The sequence below is a fragment of the Mesoplodon mirus genome (assembly GCF_964341445.2).
Source record: "Mesoplodon mirus genome assembly, chromosome: 18".
Taxonomy (NCBI): Eukaryota; Metazoa; Chordata; class Mammalia; order Artiodactyla; family Ziphiidae; genus Mesoplodon; species Mesoplodon mirus.
The window spans coordinates 5,828,713-5,848,249 of record NC_138994.1 but is presented as its reverse complement, the minus strand read 5'-3'; the positions used below and the strand labels follow the sequence as shown (position 1 = coordinate 5,848,249).

Here is a 19,537-nt window from a genome sequence, read left to right as displayed (position 1 = left end):
GGCTTCAGTAGTTGTGGCTCACAGGCTGTAGAGCGCAGGCTCAGTAGTTGTGGCGCATGGGCTTAGTTGCTCCGCAGCATGTGGGATCTTCCCGGACCAGGCCTCGAACCCGTGTACCCTGCATTGGTAGGCGGATTCTTAGCCACTGAGCCACCAGGGAAGTCCCTATATTGCTATATTTTAAATATATTTGACTAATTGAAATAAAGCTTTTGGTTTAACTGTATTTAACACGTGGACTAAATTTTAAATTTTAGTTACTTTAATACTCTCAAATGACATGCTTTCTATAAGGGAAAAAAGTTCAAATACAGGATATTAATAAAGAGGAGAAAAGACTTTAAAGATCAAATCATGCAGAGGTACTTAGAATTAAAATTTTGGTCACTGTCACTCTAGACATCTGTTGTATATATAAAGATAGAAATCTATACATTTCACATTCGTAGGATCATTCTTTATATGCTCTTCTATAATCCGCTCTTTTACTTTCATTCATTCAGAAAATCTTGATGGAGCACCCTTGATGTGCAAGGCCCAATGATGAATATGCTGCACCAGCTTAAACTGGGAGAAACTTAATATGAAAGGGACCCCAGATACACAGAGCGTGAAACTGGAAATTTAGGACAACTCTACATGAGATGCCTGTTTGTTCATATCCTCACTAACCCTGAGCTTTGCTGATTTACTGAGAGCAGTTTTAAATGCTTCCTGATCAGGGAACCAAAAAACTTAAGTTCTGGGAATGGAGAATGTAGATGCCAGAAGGGAGTCAGCGAGCTCAGAAGTCCTGGTGCCGTCCTCCCCCGCCCCTTGCCTTCCACCTTCTCTCTTTGGAGTCTTTACTAAACTAGTGGGGGGCCATCACAGAGAGACACTGATATTCTCCATTCTTGGGGACAGACTTAATCAGCCTTTGTCTCCCTGTCTACTTTTTCTATTGCATGGTATCAATATTTTGAAACATAATGTCACATCCTTTGATCCATGGTAGGTGAGGTTGAAAGGGCTCCTGGGGATCATGCAGTTCAACCCCCCATCTCTCAGGCAAGGGGACACCAAGGCCCACGAGAGTGAAGGGACCTGGCCAAGTTTGCACAGATAGTGAGGGACAGAGCTGGCTCAAACCCATCTTCTTGGGCTGTCTGATGTCCTGTGCTTCCCCAGGCCTCACATTTGGGTACAAAGACAAGTTAGGCTGAGGAAAAGTGAGCATCAAATTCCTTATTTCATGTTCTCCATATCTGGGTTCTAATGTTTGTCACTTTCCAATGGTAACCCGATTAATGCCTCCTAGTGGCATAAGTTTTGACACTTCTTCCTCTATGCCTGCCTTCCTCTTTGAAATGTAAAATTTTAGGAAGGCACTGTTTTAAAAAGGCAAAATAGGGGGCTTCCCTGGTGGCGCAGTGGTTGAGAGTCCGCCTGCCAATGCAGGGGACACGGGTTCGTGCCCCGGTCCGGGAAGATCCCACGTGCCGCGGAGCGGCTGGGCCCGTGAGCCATGGCCGCTGAGCCTGCGCGTCCGGAGCCTGTGCTCCGCAACGGGAGAGGCCACAGCAGCGAGAGGCCTGCGTACCACAAAAAGAAAAAAAAAAAAAAATTAAAAAGACAAAATAGGGAATTCCCTGGCGGTCCAGTGGTTAGGACTCATCACTTTCAGTGCCAGGGACCAGGTTCAGTCCCTGCTCAGGGAACTAAGATCCTGCAAGCCACACAGCATGTGCAAAAAAACCCCCCAAAAAGGCAAAAATAAGTTTCCCTTTTCTAATCTAATGCTGCTGAACTGTACATTTAGAAACGGTCAATTTTATGCTATGCATATCTTCCCACAATGAAAAAAAATGCCCCTTTCTTATGTCAGGGGACTGTGTAGAGGTGTTTATACCTGTGGTACTCCCTTCCCCACCTCACCTGTGTACACCCACTTAGGTAACTGGTATCTTCCTTATTTTATTGGCAGGATAACCTCATTGGCAGAATCTCAACTTCAGACCCGCCAACAAATTAAGAAACTGGAGGAGTTGCAGCAGAAAGTTAGCTACAAAGGGGATCCCATTGTACAGCACCGGCCAATGCTGGAGGAGAGAATCGTAGAGCTGTTTAGAAACTTAATGAAAAGGTAGCTTAGAGTCCCTGTCCCTTTCCCCCATCACCCCCGCCCTCCACCCACCCTCCGCAAAATGTCACTGAACAAGAGATTGGCTGACTTCCGAGGAACAGGACAGGGACTGGCCCACTGAGTTGTGTGTGAACCACTACCCTTCTCTTTCCCTTCCAGTGCCTTTGTGGTGGAGCGGCAGCCCTGCATGCCTATGCATCCCGACCGGCCCTTAGTCATCAAGACCGGTGTCCAGTTTACAACTAAAGTCAGGTGGGCCACAGAACCTCCACTTCTGGCAGATATTGTATCAAGGGTCACTCTCAGGGCCAGAACAGAGTTGGTGGCCAGGGTGGTTCTGTATAGGCGTCGCAGGCAGTACCATGATGGATATGGAATTTGTTGGCATAATATCAGCTTGCTCTTTGATTCTCCTGTCAAAAGCTAAAGAATGGTAATCTCTTTGAGGTTACCTGGGCATATTCCTATGATTCAGGCCCATTGTATTCCTAAGATTCCAGGCCTAAAGTCTTAAGCCATAGAATCTCCATCTCTCCTGCAAAAGAGGCAGAATAATGCCAGTTATTTTTTGTTCTTTGAGCCTACTTTTCCCTGAGGATCTTAAGGGAAAGAATAAAGCTTAGTGATAATAGAAGCTAAGAGGCCACCGGGCAGATGGGTGAGGGGCCTGCAGGTGGAGCGTTACTTTCACATTCAAGTCAGAACAGGTAAGCTGGGGTTTGCCGGTCTGCAGTGAAATTTCCCTCCTCAGAAAGGTAGTATGGTGTTAGGTTTCAGGTTTAATAGAAAGAATACCACCTGCAGAGCACGTATTCCTGTAATATTTTTCATGAAATGGCTTTCATTATCCTTTGGTGAATCTCTCACAACTTTATCTAAGTTCCTAGTTCTTAGGCTTTCTTTCAGTCCCTTTTGGCCTGGTGCTTGACTTAAGGTCAAACCCAGCACCCATGGGAAGAGGAATTTGGGATTATGACTTACCTCTTTAGAATTGAAGAGTTAACGAATTTTATATTACTTCAACTAGAAGTTGCTGGGGGAGCCTAGTGACTTTTTTTTTTTTTTAATTGGATGTTTTTTCTTTGCTCTGAAACTTTTTTTTTCTTTCTTTCTTTTTTTTTTTTGAAATAGATTGCTGGTCAAATTCCCTGAGCTAAATTATCAGCTTAAAATTAAAGTGTGCATTGACAAGTAAGTACTCCTTATCTTAGCTCTTTTTTTCTTTTTTTCAATGAGGGACAGAGAAATGGGAACTTTGACAGGCATCATGTGAACTTAGAGGCTTTATCTTCGTTCAGAGATCTTCGTTTCTTTAAAAAGTTTTCAGAAGCCTTGCTGTGCATTGTCATTTATGTGCCTGAACAAAACCACGAAGCTAGCGGTACAGATTTGAGTTGCGATTGCTATTGTGACCTCGAGTTCCTCTTTTTCTTTTTTCATTTTTTTACTTATAAATGTAATGTATGCATATTATATGAAACTGAGACTATATGGGAAAATTGATTTTTGTTGCTGTTTCGCACTTTACCACATAATGGAATCCTCTTCAGAATTTGACAGTACCTTTAAAAAATTAAAATACACTTACCCTCTGAAAAGATTAAAAAAGAGAAAATGTAGGTGATATAATTGTTTATCTGGAAATTTCATGAAAATGAATTGGAAAATAGTTACTAATGAAATTAGGGACTTAGGACGGTGGTAAGTTTAATAAATAAATAAATAAGCAAAAATTGATTACTTTAACCATAAATTAGCATCAACCAGTTAGAAATTATAATAGAAAAATGATCTCACAATAAGCAACAAAAATAAAAAATATATGGTGATAAACTTAACAGAAATATTTAAGACGTACTTGAAGGACACTGTGAAATTTTAGCAAGGAAGTGGCTTTTTAAAAGTGAGGCGATAAGTCATACTTCTGGATTGAAGACTTTTAATTTTATTATAAAGATGTTGATTCTTCCCAGTTAATATAGAACCAACCAAAACATGAATAGGATTTTTAAAAACTCTTGACTTGCTTTTCAAGTTATATCTTAGATGAAAAAAATAAGCAGAGATAGTTTTTAAAAAGGATTTGTTTATTTTTAATTGTGATAAACATAAAATTTACCATCTTAGCAATTTAAAATCTTGCCCCAAATGCTTCTTTAATATCATCAAATAGCCAGTTACTGTTCAAATTTACCTCATATTTTTTCTTTTTTCTTTTTTTTCTTTTTATTTTTTTATTGATGTATGGTTGATATCAACCGTTTGTAAGGGTGCAGTTCAGCAGTGTGGAGTATATGGACATTGTTTTGCAAGAGATCTCCAGAACTTTTTCATCTTATAAAACTGAAACTCTATATCCATTGAAGAGCAAATCCCCATTTACCGCTCCCTCCAGCGCCTGACAACCACCAGAATGGTGGTTCTTTTGCTATTCACTTTCCAAAAGAATTCTTTTAACAAATAAAAATTATGGGGGGTGTTATGGGAAGCTGCCTTGCCCAATATTAAAATGTATCACAAAGTTTCAGTTGCTAAATGAGTGTGTTACCAGGGCAGGAATAAACTGATCATTGAAGCAAAATCTAAAGTCCAAAAATAGACTTCAGGTTTATATAAGGAATTAATATACTTTTTTTTTTTTTTTTTTTTTTTTGCGGTACACGGGCCTCTCACCGCTGTGGCCTCTCCCGTTGCGGAGCACAGGCTCCAGACGCGCAGGCCCAGCGGCCACGGCTCACGGGCCCAGCCGCTCCGCGGCACGTGGGATCCTCCTGGACCGGGGCACAAACCCGTGTCCCCTGCATCGGCAGGCGGACTCTCAACCACTGCGCCACCAGGGAAGCCCAGGAATTAATATACATTTTAATTGATATCTTAAATTAGCGAGGGAAGGGTGGATTATTCAGTAAGTCGTCTTAGGGAAACTTGGTATTGGGGGGATTTGAGTAAGAAGTTAACTTTTCACTGTCCATCAGAATAAATTCTAGATATACCTTAAAAGTACAGGCAAATGTATAATATAATGGTGGTAAAAATGGCAACCAGTTTTGGAAAACAATTTGGCAGTTTCCTAAAAAGTTAAACATGTACCTACCCTATGACCTAACCATTCCACTCCTAGGTATTTACCCAAGAGAAATGAAAGCATATGTCCACACAAAGGGTTGTACAGGAATCTTCATTAATAGACGAGTGTCCATCAACAGGTGAATAAACAGTTGGTGGTATATCCATGCAACGGAATATTATTCACCAACAAAAAGGAATGAACTATTGATACCCACAACACAAGGATAAATCTCCAAATTAATACACTGAATGAGAAAAGCCAGACCAAGAAAAAAACAGTACATACTTTACATTGTCATTTATATAAAATTCTAGAAGTGCGAATGAATCTGTCATGACTGAAAGCAGATCATTGGTTGCCTGGGGACAGGGGTGGGCGGAGTGTGGGATTGGGGAATGGGTCACATAAGGGCGTAGGGAAACTTGGGGATGCTGGGTATGTTCATTATCTTAATTGGGCTGATGTCACAGGTGTGTATAGTATACATATATCAAACCTTATCAAATTGTGCATTTTATATATGCAGTTTATTATTTGTCAATTACATCAAAGGTATACCAAAAAAAATAATGTGAAAAAAGAAAGTAAATATAGGCTAGACATGAGGGAAAATTTTCTGATAACGAGGACTTTAAGTTCTCAAATGTGATATATGGGGAATTCCCTGGCAGTCCAGTGGTTAAGACTCTGAGCTTTCACTGCCGAGGGCCTGGGTTCAATCTCTGGTCAGGGAAGTAAGGTCCCACAAGCTGCATGGCCAAAATAAATAAATAAATAAATAAAAATGTGGTATATGGAAAGGTATCTTCTGAATGGTTTAAAAGTTGATCCATTTTAATCTGTAAACTCCCACAGAATGTACTGTTTAATAAAGAGTAGCTGTTTTTCTAAAAGCATAAGTGAGTATATAGCAATGAGAAGGACTTTTTAAATGGAACTAAAATAATTTTAGAAAGAAAGGAAGACACTGAGAAATGGTGACTATATAAAAAATGAAATATTCAAAAACACAGGGAACACACTGGGAAGAATATTTCCAGCGACATCAGTGGGATGCTCTGAGTTACAGGTAACAGTAAACCTCTGCAGAAAACCCAGTGTGGCTTAAAGAATAAGGAAATTTGCAACCCAGTTTACTGGAAATGCAAAGTTAGAACAAGTGTCTGACGGTGAGATCAGTGACTCAATTGATGTCATCAAGGACCCAGAATCTTCCGTCTCTCTTCTCTGCCACCATAAGTGTCACTGGCATTCTAGGGTTCCCTTCTGGGTTGCTGCATGGTTGCTTGTGGTAGTTAAGGCCACATGCCTCCTTGCTCATGTTCAGCTGAAGCTATGGAACGTAAGTACAGCCTGAGAGAGAATCCTTCCCAATCTGATTGAGACAGTGAAGGTCCTGTCCTCACCCCTGGACTGCTGCCCTGTGGGCATGCTCTGTTCTGGTGAGCTTAACGATCAGGATCCCCTGGAGGTGGGGATGGGAAAGATCCCTGACAGAGTCAAGGTTCTGTTAGGAAGAGGGTAGGCAGCCAGCTGTGTCTACTACTTCAGCATGTATAGGATTGTTAATTTCACATATAAAATGTAATTGAGTCACTTACAGAAATCCCCAGGAGAACAGCAGTTCTTCCATCAGAATAAATTATAGGTGTTCAAAGTAGACTTCTGAAGAAACTCAGGGCCTTTTTTATTACCACTGGTTTGTGTTCTTAACAGAGACTCCGGGGATGTTGCAGCTCTCAGAGGGTAAGTGCAGCCTGGAGGCTTCCTTGTGTTCCCGTTTAATCTAACTTTGTCCTCTGACCACTCGCTCACCTATGTGGTTGGTTTTTTTCTCCTGTGATTCAGATCCCGGAAATTTAACATCCTGGGCACAAACACGAAAGTGATGAACATGGAAGAGTCTAACAACGGCAGCCTCTCCGCAGAGTTCAAACACTTGGTACACGGGAGAAGCCCGGACTCACCTGCTCCCAGGGTCTCTGGCAGGGGGAGGGGTTAGGGGAGAGCCTCAGGTGACAGGGGATGCTCTTTGCTTTTCTTACAGACCCTGAGAGAGCAGAGATGTGGTAACGGGGGCCGAGCCAACTGCGACGTAAGTTTTGTTGGGGATGAAAGCCAACTATAGGAGAGTTTTCTTTGAGCAGGAGAGAAAAAGAGCCTTCTTACTGCCCAGAAGTAGAGACACCTGACCAGCTGCAGTCACCACAGGCCAACAGGACACATCAGGAGTCACTCATGCCTTGGAGTACTCGGGCTCGGAGCATTTCCTTGATTGTCCTGGGAGTTAGCGCATCATTAAGGAGTGGAAAGTCCCTTGCCCACACCCACGTAGTGGAAAAGAAGCCTTCCACCTTGCCTGGGACTTTCCAAATTCCCCTTCCAACTTCTGTGCGCTGACATGGCTTGGCTCAGCTTTGGGTGACCTGTTTTGGTCACTGAGGTGGGATGGAAGGTTTCAACAAATCCGAGTTAAACATTTTACCAAAAGAAAAAGAACAAAACAATACAAATCCCCTTATTTCTCCTCTGCCTCCCATTTATTCAGATTATTGGACTCTTAGTGTCAGGAATAAACTTAAGGGACTTCCCTGGTGGTCCAGTGGTTAAGAATCAGGGCTTTCACTGCCATGGGCCTGGGTTTGATCCCTGGTTGGGGAACTAAGATCCCATAAGTCATGTGGCGTGGCCAAAAAAGAAAAAAAAAAGAACACACTTTAAAAAAAAAAGGTAAATGTGACCAAAAACTAGTTTTAAATATTTTTTATAAAACTGTGACACCCTATTCTTTTTCTGATATTTGTCCCCTGAGCTATTCTTACCCTCTTCTCTAGAACGTAGCAGGCCTTTTGAAAAAAAAAAAAAAATTGAATTTATAATACTTGACAGCAGTTAAAGAGTGAGGTATGCAATGATACAAGAAAATGTATGTGGCATATTTATTTAGGAAAAAAAGATGCAAAATAATTTGAGTAGTATATTAGTATATTTGTTTAAAAAAACTTACACTGTATTTTGTCTATTCATGTCTGCATTACAGAATTCTAGAGGAATATCTACCAAACAGTGCTGCTGTTCTTATCCAAGGCTACTCTGTACTCTCTCTGTAATATTTGCATTTAAACTGAACGTGTATTACTTTTGTAATTAGAAAAAGAGCATTTAAAATATGAATTGGAATTTCTAATAATTCATTGGCAATTCTCATTCAAAATAATGTCACTATATTGCTGGTGGGAGTATAAATTTTTACAGTCACTTTGGAAAACAATTGGGCATTTTTTTTTTTAATTTTTTTTTTATTTTTTTTTTTTTTGCGGTACGCGGGCCTCTCACTGTTGTGGCCTCTCCCGTTGCAGAGCACAGGCTCCGGACGCGCAGGCTCAGCGGCCATGGCTCACGGGCCCAGCCGCTCCGCGGCATGTGGGATCTTCCCGGACCGGGGCACGAACCCGTGTCCCCTGCATCGGCAGGCGGACTCCCAACCACTGCGCCACCAGGGAAGCCCAACAACTGGGCATTATAAAAATGAACATACCCTGTAAACCAATAGTGCCACTCCCAGGATTTAACAATAGAGGAATCATTGCACGTAGGTAGCAGGAGATATGTACAAAATGTCAGAGCAGCCTGATTGTAAGCCCTAATACAAACCAAATGCCATCAGCACTAGAGTGGATAAATGGTCTGCAGTATAGTCGGGTGATGGAATACTATACAGCTGTGAAAATGGAGAGATTGCAGGTGCACACAGCTACGTGGATGTGAAAAGCGAGTCACAAAAGCACACACAGCGTGTGATTCCATATGTATCAGATGGAACTAAACAAACCAAATCACACATACATTGTTGAGAGGTGTAAATGTGGTAAAACCATCAAGAAGAGCTAGGAAATGATGAACTCAAAAGACAAAATAGCTGTTACTTCTGAGGGAGGAGGCACAGGGGTGGATGGGGTTGGGAAGGTGCCCAGAGAACCTCAGTAGTGACTGTCTTTCCCTTAAACTGGGTGGTGGGTATGCAGGTGTTCACTGTTTGGTCATTCTTTGTGCTTTACCCATTTTATACATAACCTATTGGATCTCCTTAGTATCATAATAAAGCTAGTAGGAGGTCAGGTTGAGGACTACAGCACTGGAGAGTGATAGGGTTGAAGAGACCATGTGCTCCAGTTGTGTCTGTGGCCACCTGGTGGATTGCCCTTCTGGATGGCGTAGTGGTGGCGTCAGGACGGAATACCATCCTCTCTGAGGAATAGCGTCCTTCTCCTTCTTGTAGGCCTCCTTGATTGTGACTGAAGAGCTGCACCTGATCACCTTTGAGACTGAGGTGTATCACCAAGGCCTCAAGATCGACCTAGAGGTGAGTTCTGTGACAGAACTGGGTAGGGCTGCACGCAGTGGTAATTCAGGACAAGACTTCTTCTAGTTGAGGTTTTTACTCCAGAATGTGGAATGGTGACTCTTTGCTAAGCACTGTGTTTACTTTTGCTTCTCTTCCTCCCCCAAATCCTTAGTATCCCACCTGAGAGTAAAGTCTTGCCTGAGTGCTTAGAAGATACATGTCTACTCAGCTTTCAGCAAACTTGATATAAAAACTCATATTTAGACATTGATCAGAGCCGACTTTATAAAGTTTGCGCAAAACAGTCTTTCAACAACCAATGTCTTTAGTATACAGACAGTCATGGCATTTACATGCTCTTTCTCCAACCTTCTTGATCTTTAAATTAAAGATACACCGGAAAAAGCAGGAACCCTAGTCTTTGATCCCTGGGACCTATCTGCTTAATGGGCAGGTTCAGCTTCGATTAGTGGAGGATGCCTTGCAGGTGTTATAAATGGGGAATCCATGGACTGTGAGTCCACCGTGAGCAAGTTAGCTTTACAAGTTCCTGGTGATGTTCAGACAGCCGCCGAGTTGGGCATTCTTTCTGCTCTGGGTGTTGAGCTGACTCGGCCCCACTCCTCCCTGAGGGCTGGAAGCAGGTGTGCTCCACGGCCTGTCCTTTATTCCAAACCCTGCGAGATATGCGTGAAGAGGTTTTGGAAGCCACGAGGGCCCTCTGCCTCCCCAGCTCATCCCACGCTCCCTCCACAGACCCACTCCTTGCCAGTTGTGGTGATCTCCAACATCTGTCAGATGCCCAACGCCTGGGCATCCATCCTGTGGTATAACATGCTGACCAACAACCCCAAGGTGAGTCGGGCCCCCATTTTTCCTGAGGCTTCTCGGTGCCTCGGGGCTGTCACGGTACCTAGCGCAGCTCATCAGGCACCGCCCTCTCATCTAAAGGAGCAAATGTGTCATTTCCAATAGAACGTGAACTTTTTCACCAAGCCCCCAATTGGAACGTGGGATCAAGTGGCCGAGGTGCTGAGCTGGCAGTTCTCCTCCACCACCAAGCGTGGGCTGAGCATCGAGCAGTTGACAACGCTGGCGGAGAAACTCTTAGGTCAGCACTTTACCTCTTCTCCCCTCACCCTCCTTGGAAAGGAATCTGGCCCATGGGGCTGTTCATTCAGAAGAGTTTACTGAGCAAGATGCTGTGCCGGGGCCAGAATACATGTGCTCCAGCAGGTCAGGGAGTCAGGATACAGAGGAGGTGTGCATCCTGGGGGTCGTTTTTATGAGGCGGGAGGCAGATTTCTTGTCTCTTGGTGGCTGTCTCCCTCACCCTTCCAGGGTACTACTTTATCCAACCATCGGAAGATATTTTAAGTGCGTGTTAGAGCTAAGTAAAGGCTTGGTATCCCTGTTTGTTTCTTCAAGAAACTGTAGGCTTGTTTTTAATTTTCTCCCTGGAAAAAAAGCCTTAGTAGAATGTTTTGCCTGCTACCTATGCTGTGTCCTATGCTGCCACCAAATGTGACCCTGTAACTCAAGCTGTCAGCTTCTTAGTGTGTGCTGCTGGTCCCCGGACCACCACACGAGGCTAGAAAGGGCAGCTGGGCTAAACAACAACTCGGGGGGGGGGGGGTCAAATGATGGGGTCGGTGTGGGGCGGACGGGTGCACCATATGCACACAACAGTGGCAACATTCAAATACATGAAAACCAACGGTTTCAGGGTCTATCGTGGGGCAGTTGTGCACGTGTTCTGTCTGAAGAAATAAGATCTTGATTCAAAACTGAAAATTATACTACTTTATTATTTTTTTTCCTTCAGGACCTGGTGTGAACTATTCAGGGTGTCAGATCACGTGGGCTAAATTTTGCAAAGTAAGCAACTGTGTGAACTCCGTGTGGCTGCCTCCCGGGAGGGGGAGGGGGAGGGGTGCTTACCTGCTGGGAGGTCGTGGAGGACGCTGGGCCTGAAGGCCCTAGGCTCTTGGTCCAGCGGCCAGTAGCACCTGCCTGAGGCTAGATGGGCCTGAGGATTTTGGTGGCACCTCACCCCTAGGAAGGAGAAGCCTGGGATGGTGGCGGACTTGGCTTTCTCATTATTCTTTTCTCCAGGAAAACATGGCTGGCAAGGGCTTCTCCTTCTGGGTCTGGCTGGACAATATCATTGACCTTGTGAAAAAGTACATCCTGGCCCTTTGGAATGAAGGGTAGGTTGGAACTCTTGTGTCTGGCAGGGTGCGCAGGTGTGACAGGTCCCCCGCTCTCCCCGCAGGCCAATAGCAGGGCAACCCTCAGCCCAAATCTTGCTGTTGCTCCTCTCTGCCTCCAGGTACATAATGGGCTTTATCAGTAAGGAGAGGGAGCGGGCCATCTTGAGCACCAAGCCCCCAGGCACCTTCCTGCTGAGATTCAGTGAAAGCAGCAAAGAAGGAGGAGTCACCTTCACCTGGGTGGAGAAGGACATCAGCGGTAAGCTTGGCTTTTCCCCACCCCACCTGGTGGTGAGCGCCGCTGCCGCCGGCGCCTCTGCTGGTTTCAGACACGTGCTGCCCCCTCGTGGGCAGAGATGGCCTCGCACCCCCCTGCCTCAGACTTGTAAGGCACATTTGGGTGACTTCTTTTCTCTAAATTCTACCAGCTGGAGGACTGGTTTGCCAGTTTTGTTTTGCTGGCTCCAGGGACTAATATTTCCCTATTTAAATTTCATTTTCATCTCCTTTCTTTCCTACCCTGTTGATATATCTTATGTAAATAGTTATCCAAGTGTATTACCTGTGGCCCAGCTGGATAGCCTCTCCCGAAGCCAGCTGAACATTTCCCCAGTGCCAGGCGACTGGGCAGGATATTGAGGGTATCGAGCGCTGGGTTGGCATAAGCCTTTCCCCCTTGCGGGAAAATAAATCAGGTAGTTTTCTCTGAGATCACCTGAGTCTTCCCTTCCCATTTCCCCTGACAGGTAAGACCCAGATCCAGTCGGTGGAACCATACACCAAGCAGCAGCTGAACAACATGTCGTTTGCTGAAATCATCATGGGCTATAAGATCATGGATGCCACCAATATCCTCGTGTCTCCGCTGGTCTATCTCTACCCTGACATTCCAAAGGAGGAGGCGTTCGGAAAGTACTGTCGGCCAGAGAGCCAGGAGCATCCCGAAGCTGACCCAGGTAGTTGTTGATTTTCCACGACAGCCATTTAGTTCTGGGGAAAAGTGGGAAATTGTAGGATCCTGGGAGGACAGATAAGGTAAATGCCTGAAGAGCCTGGTGATCTTTATTCCTCTTTCTGGGAAAGAACTTTGTCGTGAGTGCCTTTGGGGGTGGCTGATGGGGTTAGAGAGAGGAGAGGAATCAGTCACCAGGCTCTGCCCTACAAGAAGCACCAGTCTCAAGGGGGAAGCAGCATGCACACACCCAGCCATACCTAAAACACCGTGGAAAGAAAGCGAGGGCAGAATTCTCTAGAAACAGGATGCCCAGCCAGCACAGCACCTCTTACAAAGCAGATGCTGGAAGGTTTGCGATTCAGACTTCAGTCCAGCGTGTTTCCTTTTCCCCATCACGGAACAATGTGAGCAGCGCCAAGAGGGATGAAGAAAGGCTTTCTGGAGGAAATGAACGTTAGCAGCGCTGGAACATGGTTTAGGAGCACAGGAGTGGTGACTGAAGGGGAAGCCAGCAGCTGGTGGGAGGGGCGTGGCATTGGTCCTTTGAATGTGCAGCTCTTGAAGATAAGATGTTTTTTAACGTGCAAGAGCCCATGTGCTTCTGTAAGTTACACATACATTTTCCACACTAAAGCCTCGCTCTCCAGCACCACCGCCACCGTGGAGGGCAGAGCCCCCTAGTCTGTTCCCATGGGCGTCTGGGGCTCGGACACTGGGTTCTCTGTCCAGATCCTGATGAGAACACTATAATTTGCTGTTCTTTGTTTTTATTTACGTTTTCTTAATCACAGAGCCAGTCGTGGTTTAAAGGGATCCTTTGAGGTTGGCTTCCCTGCCCCAGTTGCTTTGGAAAAAACTGTGTTTGTACAAAGAGCTCTCCCACACACAAACACAAACTCACCAGCTTCCTTCCCACTTTTTCACAGGAGTTCCCTGTGAGGGATCTCTTGGGGTGAGAAGAACTGAGACTTGGAAGAGGGAGTCGGGGCTAATTGGCAATTGACTTTCCTTTTTCCTTTGTTCTGGGGTTGAGTCTCGGCCACACTCTAGGCGAGCGTAACTCTCACTTCCTGTCTGCCCCTTATCTCTCCTCCCACGTTGTGCTTCGGTTGGGAGATCTGTTTATCAGCCCCCATCACACTACCCTGTTCCTTCTGCAGAAGGCATTTAGGTCCAAGTGCTGGGCCCTTGACTAATTTTGCTTTCAAGGTCCAAGTTCCAAGTCTGAGGCTGCGCCCTCCCTCAAGCCTCCTGTGTGACCGGGATGCAAGGCCCTTTCCTGCCTGGAGGCCTCAGTGTTTCCTCAGGGCCAAGACGGCAGTCACAGGAAGGGAACTAATGACTTGAGTGCTTGTCTGCCTCCTGGGGCTGGGTGTGAGCGTGGCAAATGGGTCAGCAGGTGTGGGGCACCGGCGGGCTGCATGTGGGGTCCTCCAGAGTTGAGCAGCTGACCATTTCCTCTCTGTTCCCATCCTGGAGGTTTTTTTTTTTTTTTTTAAGTATGAACCCATTTTTAGAGAGCTTGTTAGTTGCTCCGCGGCATGTGGGATCTTCCTGGACCAGGGCTCAAACCCGTGTCCCCTTCATTGGCAGGCGGATTCTTAACCACTGCGCTACCAGGGAGGTCCCTCATCCTGAGGTTTTTATTGTCTCTAGGAGATAAATCTTGTCTCTAGGAGATAAATCTATCTCCTAGATTATCTTCCCAGGACTCTTCCCTCCTTCTTACTCAGAAGCTTACACGTATTTCCTCATGGCTTGAGGGAGACATTCCTCTGTAGAAATGACAGTTCCTTATCTTACAAATTAGATAAAGTGCATTTACAACCTTGTACGGAGTCATAGATCAGCTTTTAGTCTTAGTTCTCCTTTGCTTCTACTGTGGCATCTCAGGCCGAAGGTGTTTTTCTCAGCAACGTTGATCACTTAGGGAATTAAACCCTTTTCTGTCTGGGGTGTCAGCTCCCCTCAGGCCTGGGCCAAAATGGATTGATAAGACACCAGAACCCTGCTTCGATAGCTTCTTTGGATTCGGTACTGAGTTAACCTATTTCTTGGCCAAAAATAAACTCAGATGGGAGCCTAAGGGCCCCTCGGCAATGCCCTTTCTCAGGCTGTCATTGTACCTTCTGATCCTCGGTTTCACTGTAAGCCCCAAGCTTTACAGCTGTGCTTCTCTCAGCCCACCCCACCCTGCCCCGTGCCTCCTAATTGGTTTGTTCACCTGAATCCCCCAAATTCCATGCCAGTGTCTCCAGGGCTCTTTGACCTCTTGCTGTAAGCATTTAGCACTTAAAATTCATTTATTTCGGTCTTCACATTTCTAACTGTAGAACAAGAATCATAAATGACCAAGAGGGGCCCCTCCCTCTTCCGCCTCCCTCTTATTTTATACTCGAGAGAGAAAAGCCCTTGGCCGGATCTCTTAGCTGTTGAAGACATAAGGCCTCCTGTCACCCAGTCCAGAGCCATCCTCCCCGTGGAGGGGCTCTTCTGTGAGATGTAGTTATCCAACTGGGGAGTTACTAATACCCTCACCGAAAAATGTAATAGAGGCAGATGAGTGCTGATGGGAACAGAAGGGGTCACCCTCAGCTTTGGAACTGCATTAGCCGTTTCCACGTTCTCTTAAAGACTCGGTGACTTCGGTATCTGAGCAGGACGTGGTGCCCAGACTGCGTGGGCTCAGTCCTGCATGCGGGGAACTCAATCTAAGAGATACAACCAGGCTAGAATACAATACTCAGTCCACATACAGGCAGTTAAAGTCTTTACATGATCGAGGGTAAGAATGAGCACAAGGCTGGAGCTCATCTGAGCTCAGGCGGGACCAGGGTCGGCTGAAAAGTCTCAGGAAGGTTTGAGGGGAAGAACCGAGCTTCCAGCTGCAAGCACTGGACCATCAGAGTATACAGTGAGGGAGGGCAGCCCTGAGGGGAGACGGAGGTTCCAGGCAATCTCTGGTCAAGGATGGAGTGAGTTTCAAGTCAGCCCTGGGGAGGCAGCCGGCTTCCCGCTGCCTGGTACCCAAGAGTGGAATCACAATCAGTAAGCCTGAGTTTTCTTCTACCCAGGTGCTGCCCCATACCTGAAGACTAAGTTCATCTGTGTGACACCGTAAGTGGCTTCCCTTCCCAATTTTGCCTCCATTTCTAATGTCCTCAGTTATCCCTGGGAACAGGACACCGGGTGAGAGTTCTCTTGTGAAGGGTTGGAGCCCTCCGAGCTATGTTCAGTACTCAAAGTGACCTCGTGTGTTTAAAAAGCTTGAGCTTTTGTTTTTCTGTTGGAGACCAGAGTTTGATGGCTTGTGTGTGTGTGTTTTGTTCTTTTTTTTTTTTCTCCATTGTGTCTTGTCAACCCGGCCCTTTCCCCTCCTGCTGCTCCCCATTTCCTACAGAACGACCTGCAGCAATACCATTGACCTGCCGATGTCCCCCCGCACTTTAGATTCATTGATGCAGTTTGGAAATAATGGTGAAGGTGCTGAACCCTCAGCAGGAGGGCAGTTTGGTGAGTATCTGGTTGCCGGACTCTGTCCCTGTGAGGGAAGTCAGTCCCCTTGGTGTGATGCTCCCATGTGCACAGCCAAGCGAGGGGCACCTGGATTGGTAGAAGGAGTTCTCGAACAGCGCTATCCTATAGAAACGCGCACCCCCATGCCAGAGTAAATTTTCTAGCAGCCACGTTAAAAAACAGTGAAAAGGAACAGGTGAGGTTAATTTTACAAATGTATTTTCTTTAGCCCAGTAAATCCAAAATAGTGGCATTTCTGCACGTTAGAAAAAAATGAGTGTGGGATTTCCCTGGCGGTCCAGTGGTTAGGACTCCACGCTTGCACTGCATGGGGCACGGGGTCGATCCCTGGTCGGGGAACTAAGATCCCCGCAAGATGCACGTGCAGTGTGCAGCCAAAAAAGAAAAAGAAAAGAAAAAAACAAATGAGGTTTTCTTTCGTACTAAATCTTTGAAACCTGCCCCGCGTGTTATAACCACAGCCTATCTCGGTTGGGACTAGTCACATCCCAAGTGGCTCCAGGCTGCTGCGTTCAACAGGGCAGCCTTAGAGCTTCCGTAAACCTGGAGAGTTGGGAATGAGTTAAGGTAGGAAGGAGGCTGAGCCCTTCCAGAAGGGAAGGGAGAGAATCTGGATTCTCTGACCTCATCTTGACGACCAAGGGGCAGGAGCAGGAGACTAGATGGCAGTGGCAGCCTGAGCCTCTGTGCCCCGAAAGGCTAGGGGTGCGGGCCCCGCCAGCTGTAGGGCTCAGGCGACTGAACTGGCTCTCCCTGTGTGTCCCCCCAGAATCCCTCACGTTCGACATGGAGCTGACCTCGGAGTGCGCTACCTCCCCCATGTGAGAAGCCGAGGACGGAAGCTGCAGAGAGAGGTGACAGAGGCACCGACCCGTGTTCCACCAGCCCTTAAACAGCCCAAGCCCAGATCAGCTCAACTCCCAACTCTGTGGTTCCAGATTTTTTTTTTCGTCTCTCATTTCGGTTATCTTTGAGCAATCTGGGCACTTTTTAAAATAGAGAAATGAGTGAATGTGGGTGATATGCTTTTATCTAAATGCAAATAAGAATGCGCTCTCTGAGGCTCTGATCAGGGGGTGTGGAAGGGGTGGCGAGAGGGAGAAAGAGGAAATGTCTTTTTTTGCCCCCCTGCCTGCCTTTCTCAGCAGCTTGTTGTCATTGTCAGACAAGTGCCTCTGGTGCCAGCGGTATCCCTCTGCCTATTTCTGTAAGCTGATGCCACAGCTGTCTCTAGCTACATCCTCCTGGCATTGCACTTTGAACCTTGCTGACGTTCAAATAGAAGATAGGACTTTCAAAGCCCCTAGGTTTCTTTTTAAACTTAAAAAAAAAATGTTTTTTAAAGGACAAAAAAACACTGTATCAGCATAGCCTTTTCTGTATTTAAGAAAACTCAGTTAATTTCCTCCTTGGTGCTTTAGGCATTCAGCTTTCTTCAGGCTGATAATTTATATAAACCCTGACACGAGCTTCAGATCCAGCCCTTAACAGACATCTGAAGATGTGGCTTGGCCTTTGGTTTTCATATAGGAAGGTTGAAGGAGACCCTAAGCATTTTAGACTTTTTTTGATAAACAAAGTTTTTATTTTCCCCTTTCACCTACTGGCCTGTTAGTAGGTGAGGCTGGGCAGAGGGGCACTTTCAACCTGCTCGCCTTTCCTCCCCGGACTCTGCCCCTGTTTCCGAGCCTGCGTGGTTTCTGTGGGTGCCTTCTAAGGGATGGGATGATTCTTCCTCTCCCCCAGTTTACCTGAGCCGCTCTTGTGGCATGGCTCCTTCCCATGTCTAAAGGTCCCTTGCCCTGTTTGCTTTAGGCATCCTGGTCTCAGGACCTCCTGGAATAAGAGGGAGAGAGTTACAGGTCGAACATGAGTCAGACTGGGGGGCCCCAGTCAAGGGTCTAGTTGAGCTCAGGGAATATGGTTCCTATCCCAGCTTCTTGGGGATTTCCTGCGGCACCTGTAATCACTTCTTCACTTGGTTAAGCCAGGGGCAGAGGCTTAGTGATAAGCTCGAGGTCTGTCCCTCACGTGAGGGAGTGTACACCCCAGCCTACCCCCAGCGCTGGTGACCGTCTCCTCCACATGGGGGCCCCCGCGGTGAAGCAGGACCACTCGCGTTTTCTGTGCATCTCAGAACACTTAGCGGCATGAGAGGTGGTCTCTGATATGGGGCCTCCTCAGACCCAGAGGCACGGCCAGATTGGGTGGTCCGTAACTACCTTGTCTCAGTCGACCGGAGTTTCTAGGGAATGCTATGCGTTACACCCAAATTCGCCAGTTTTTGAAGGAAGGGGACGAGACCTTCTCTCCAAGACAAATGGGTTTGATAGGTGGTACGGAGCAACCTCCCTTTAGCCACACTCTCTAGATCATAATCAGCTTAATTCGAGGGACCTCGGGTGAGGATCCCGGCTTCGCTGGAGCAGAAACTAAAACCCCGTGGCTTTTAGGTCGCATGTGTTTCTGGTTTTAACCCTGATTGTAGCAAAAGCCCTGAGAGGAGCTGATACTTGTTTTGGCCCCTCATTTAAAAAAACCCAGTCCTCCAGGACCTGCCTGCCTGACCCCTGCCCAGCCTAGAGATTCCCATGGATGCCTGAGCTACCCACACGGTGGTTTGTGAGATGCTGTCCTGACCACTGCATTCAAATTACAATGTATACTTACTTAATAGTGTAAAAATTTATATTATTGTGGGGTTTTTCTTTTTTTTTTTTTTTGTATATTGCTGTATCTACTTTACCTTCCAGAAATAAAAGTTATATAGCAACCGTCTGCTGGCACGGCAGCTCTGTCTGGCTGGAGGCTCGGGGTGGTCCCACTTCCCCTGCTTCAGTTCTGAAGGGGTCTTACAGGCTGAGCCTGGGTCTTGAGAGGAGGTGGTTGACCCGGCCCCGGCCTGGTGGCCTTAGCCTCTCCTGCCCCAGTAGACGCAGGCCCGCCTCTGGGGCACCGAGCGCCTCCCATCTTAACATTAGCCGCCAGCCTCCAGCTCAGGGATACCTGGAGGAGCCAGGGGTCCGACCCCTCCCGCATGGAGGCGGCTTGAGTGGAGGCCTTCCCGCCCCCTCTTTCTGCCCTCCTCCGCCCTCCCTCCCGGGGCCTTTGCAAGCCGCGGTGTCCTGTCTGGGGTCAGATAAGCTACCTAAGGGGGGTTGGGGCGCAGACACTCCCACCACCCCAGGCCTCCCCTTCCACAGTTGGCTCCATTATCACTTCCCCTTCAGTTCGCTCCGTGGGGATGATCGTCAACACTTAACGGGCCGCGGCTGCGGGCCCAGGGCCGTGG

General features: G+C 46.6%; 1 protein-coding gene across 5 annotated transcripts in view; it reads left to right on the top strand.

Moving 5' to 3' along the window:
* STAT3 (signal transducer and activator of transcription 3) overlaps positions 1 to 19,023 on the top strand; it is a 60,905-nt gene extending 41,882 nt beyond the window's left edge. For 2 of the 5 annotated variants that reach the window (XM_082605050.1, XM_082605046.1), the window contains exons 9-24: positions 1,967 to 2,125; positions 2,285 to 2,377; positions 3,257 to 3,316; positions 6,912 to 6,941; positions 7,044 to 7,137; positions 7,243 to 7,290; positions 9,475 to 9,558; positions 10,297 to 10,395; positions 10,516 to 10,651; positions 11,366 to 11,418; positions 11,656 to 11,750; positions 11,873 to 12,012; positions 12,500 to 12,712; positions 15,783 to 15,825; positions 16,109 to 16,221; positions 17,015 to 19,023. In XM_082605050.1, the coding sequence (XP_082461176.1) occupies positions 1,967 to 2,125; positions 2,285 to 2,377; positions 3,257 to 3,316; positions 6,912 to 6,941; positions 7,044 to 7,137; positions 7,243 to 7,290; positions 9,475 to 9,558; positions 10,297 to 10,395; positions 10,516 to 10,651; positions 11,366 to 11,418; positions 11,656 to 11,750; positions 11,873 to 12,012; positions 12,500 to 12,712; positions 15,783 to 15,825; positions 16,109 to 16,221; positions 17,015 to 17,070 (1,516 nt within the window). In that variant the 3' untranslated portion in view covers positions 17,071 to 19,023. The remainder of the gene's footprint in view (positions 1 to 1,966; positions 2,126 to 2,284; positions 2,378 to 3,256; positions 3,317 to 6,911; positions 6,942 to 7,043; positions 7,138 to 7,242; positions 7,291 to 9,474; positions 9,559 to 10,296; positions 10,396 to 10,515; positions 10,652 to 11,365; positions 11,419 to 11,655; positions 11,751 to 11,872; positions 12,013 to 12,499; positions 12,713 to 15,782; positions 15,826 to 16,108; positions 16,222 to 17,014) is intronic. The other 3 variants (XM_082605049.1, XM_082605047.1, XM_082605048.1) reach the window with 3 other exon arrangements.
* The last annotated feature ends 514 nt before the right edge of the window (positions 19,024 to 19,537 follow it).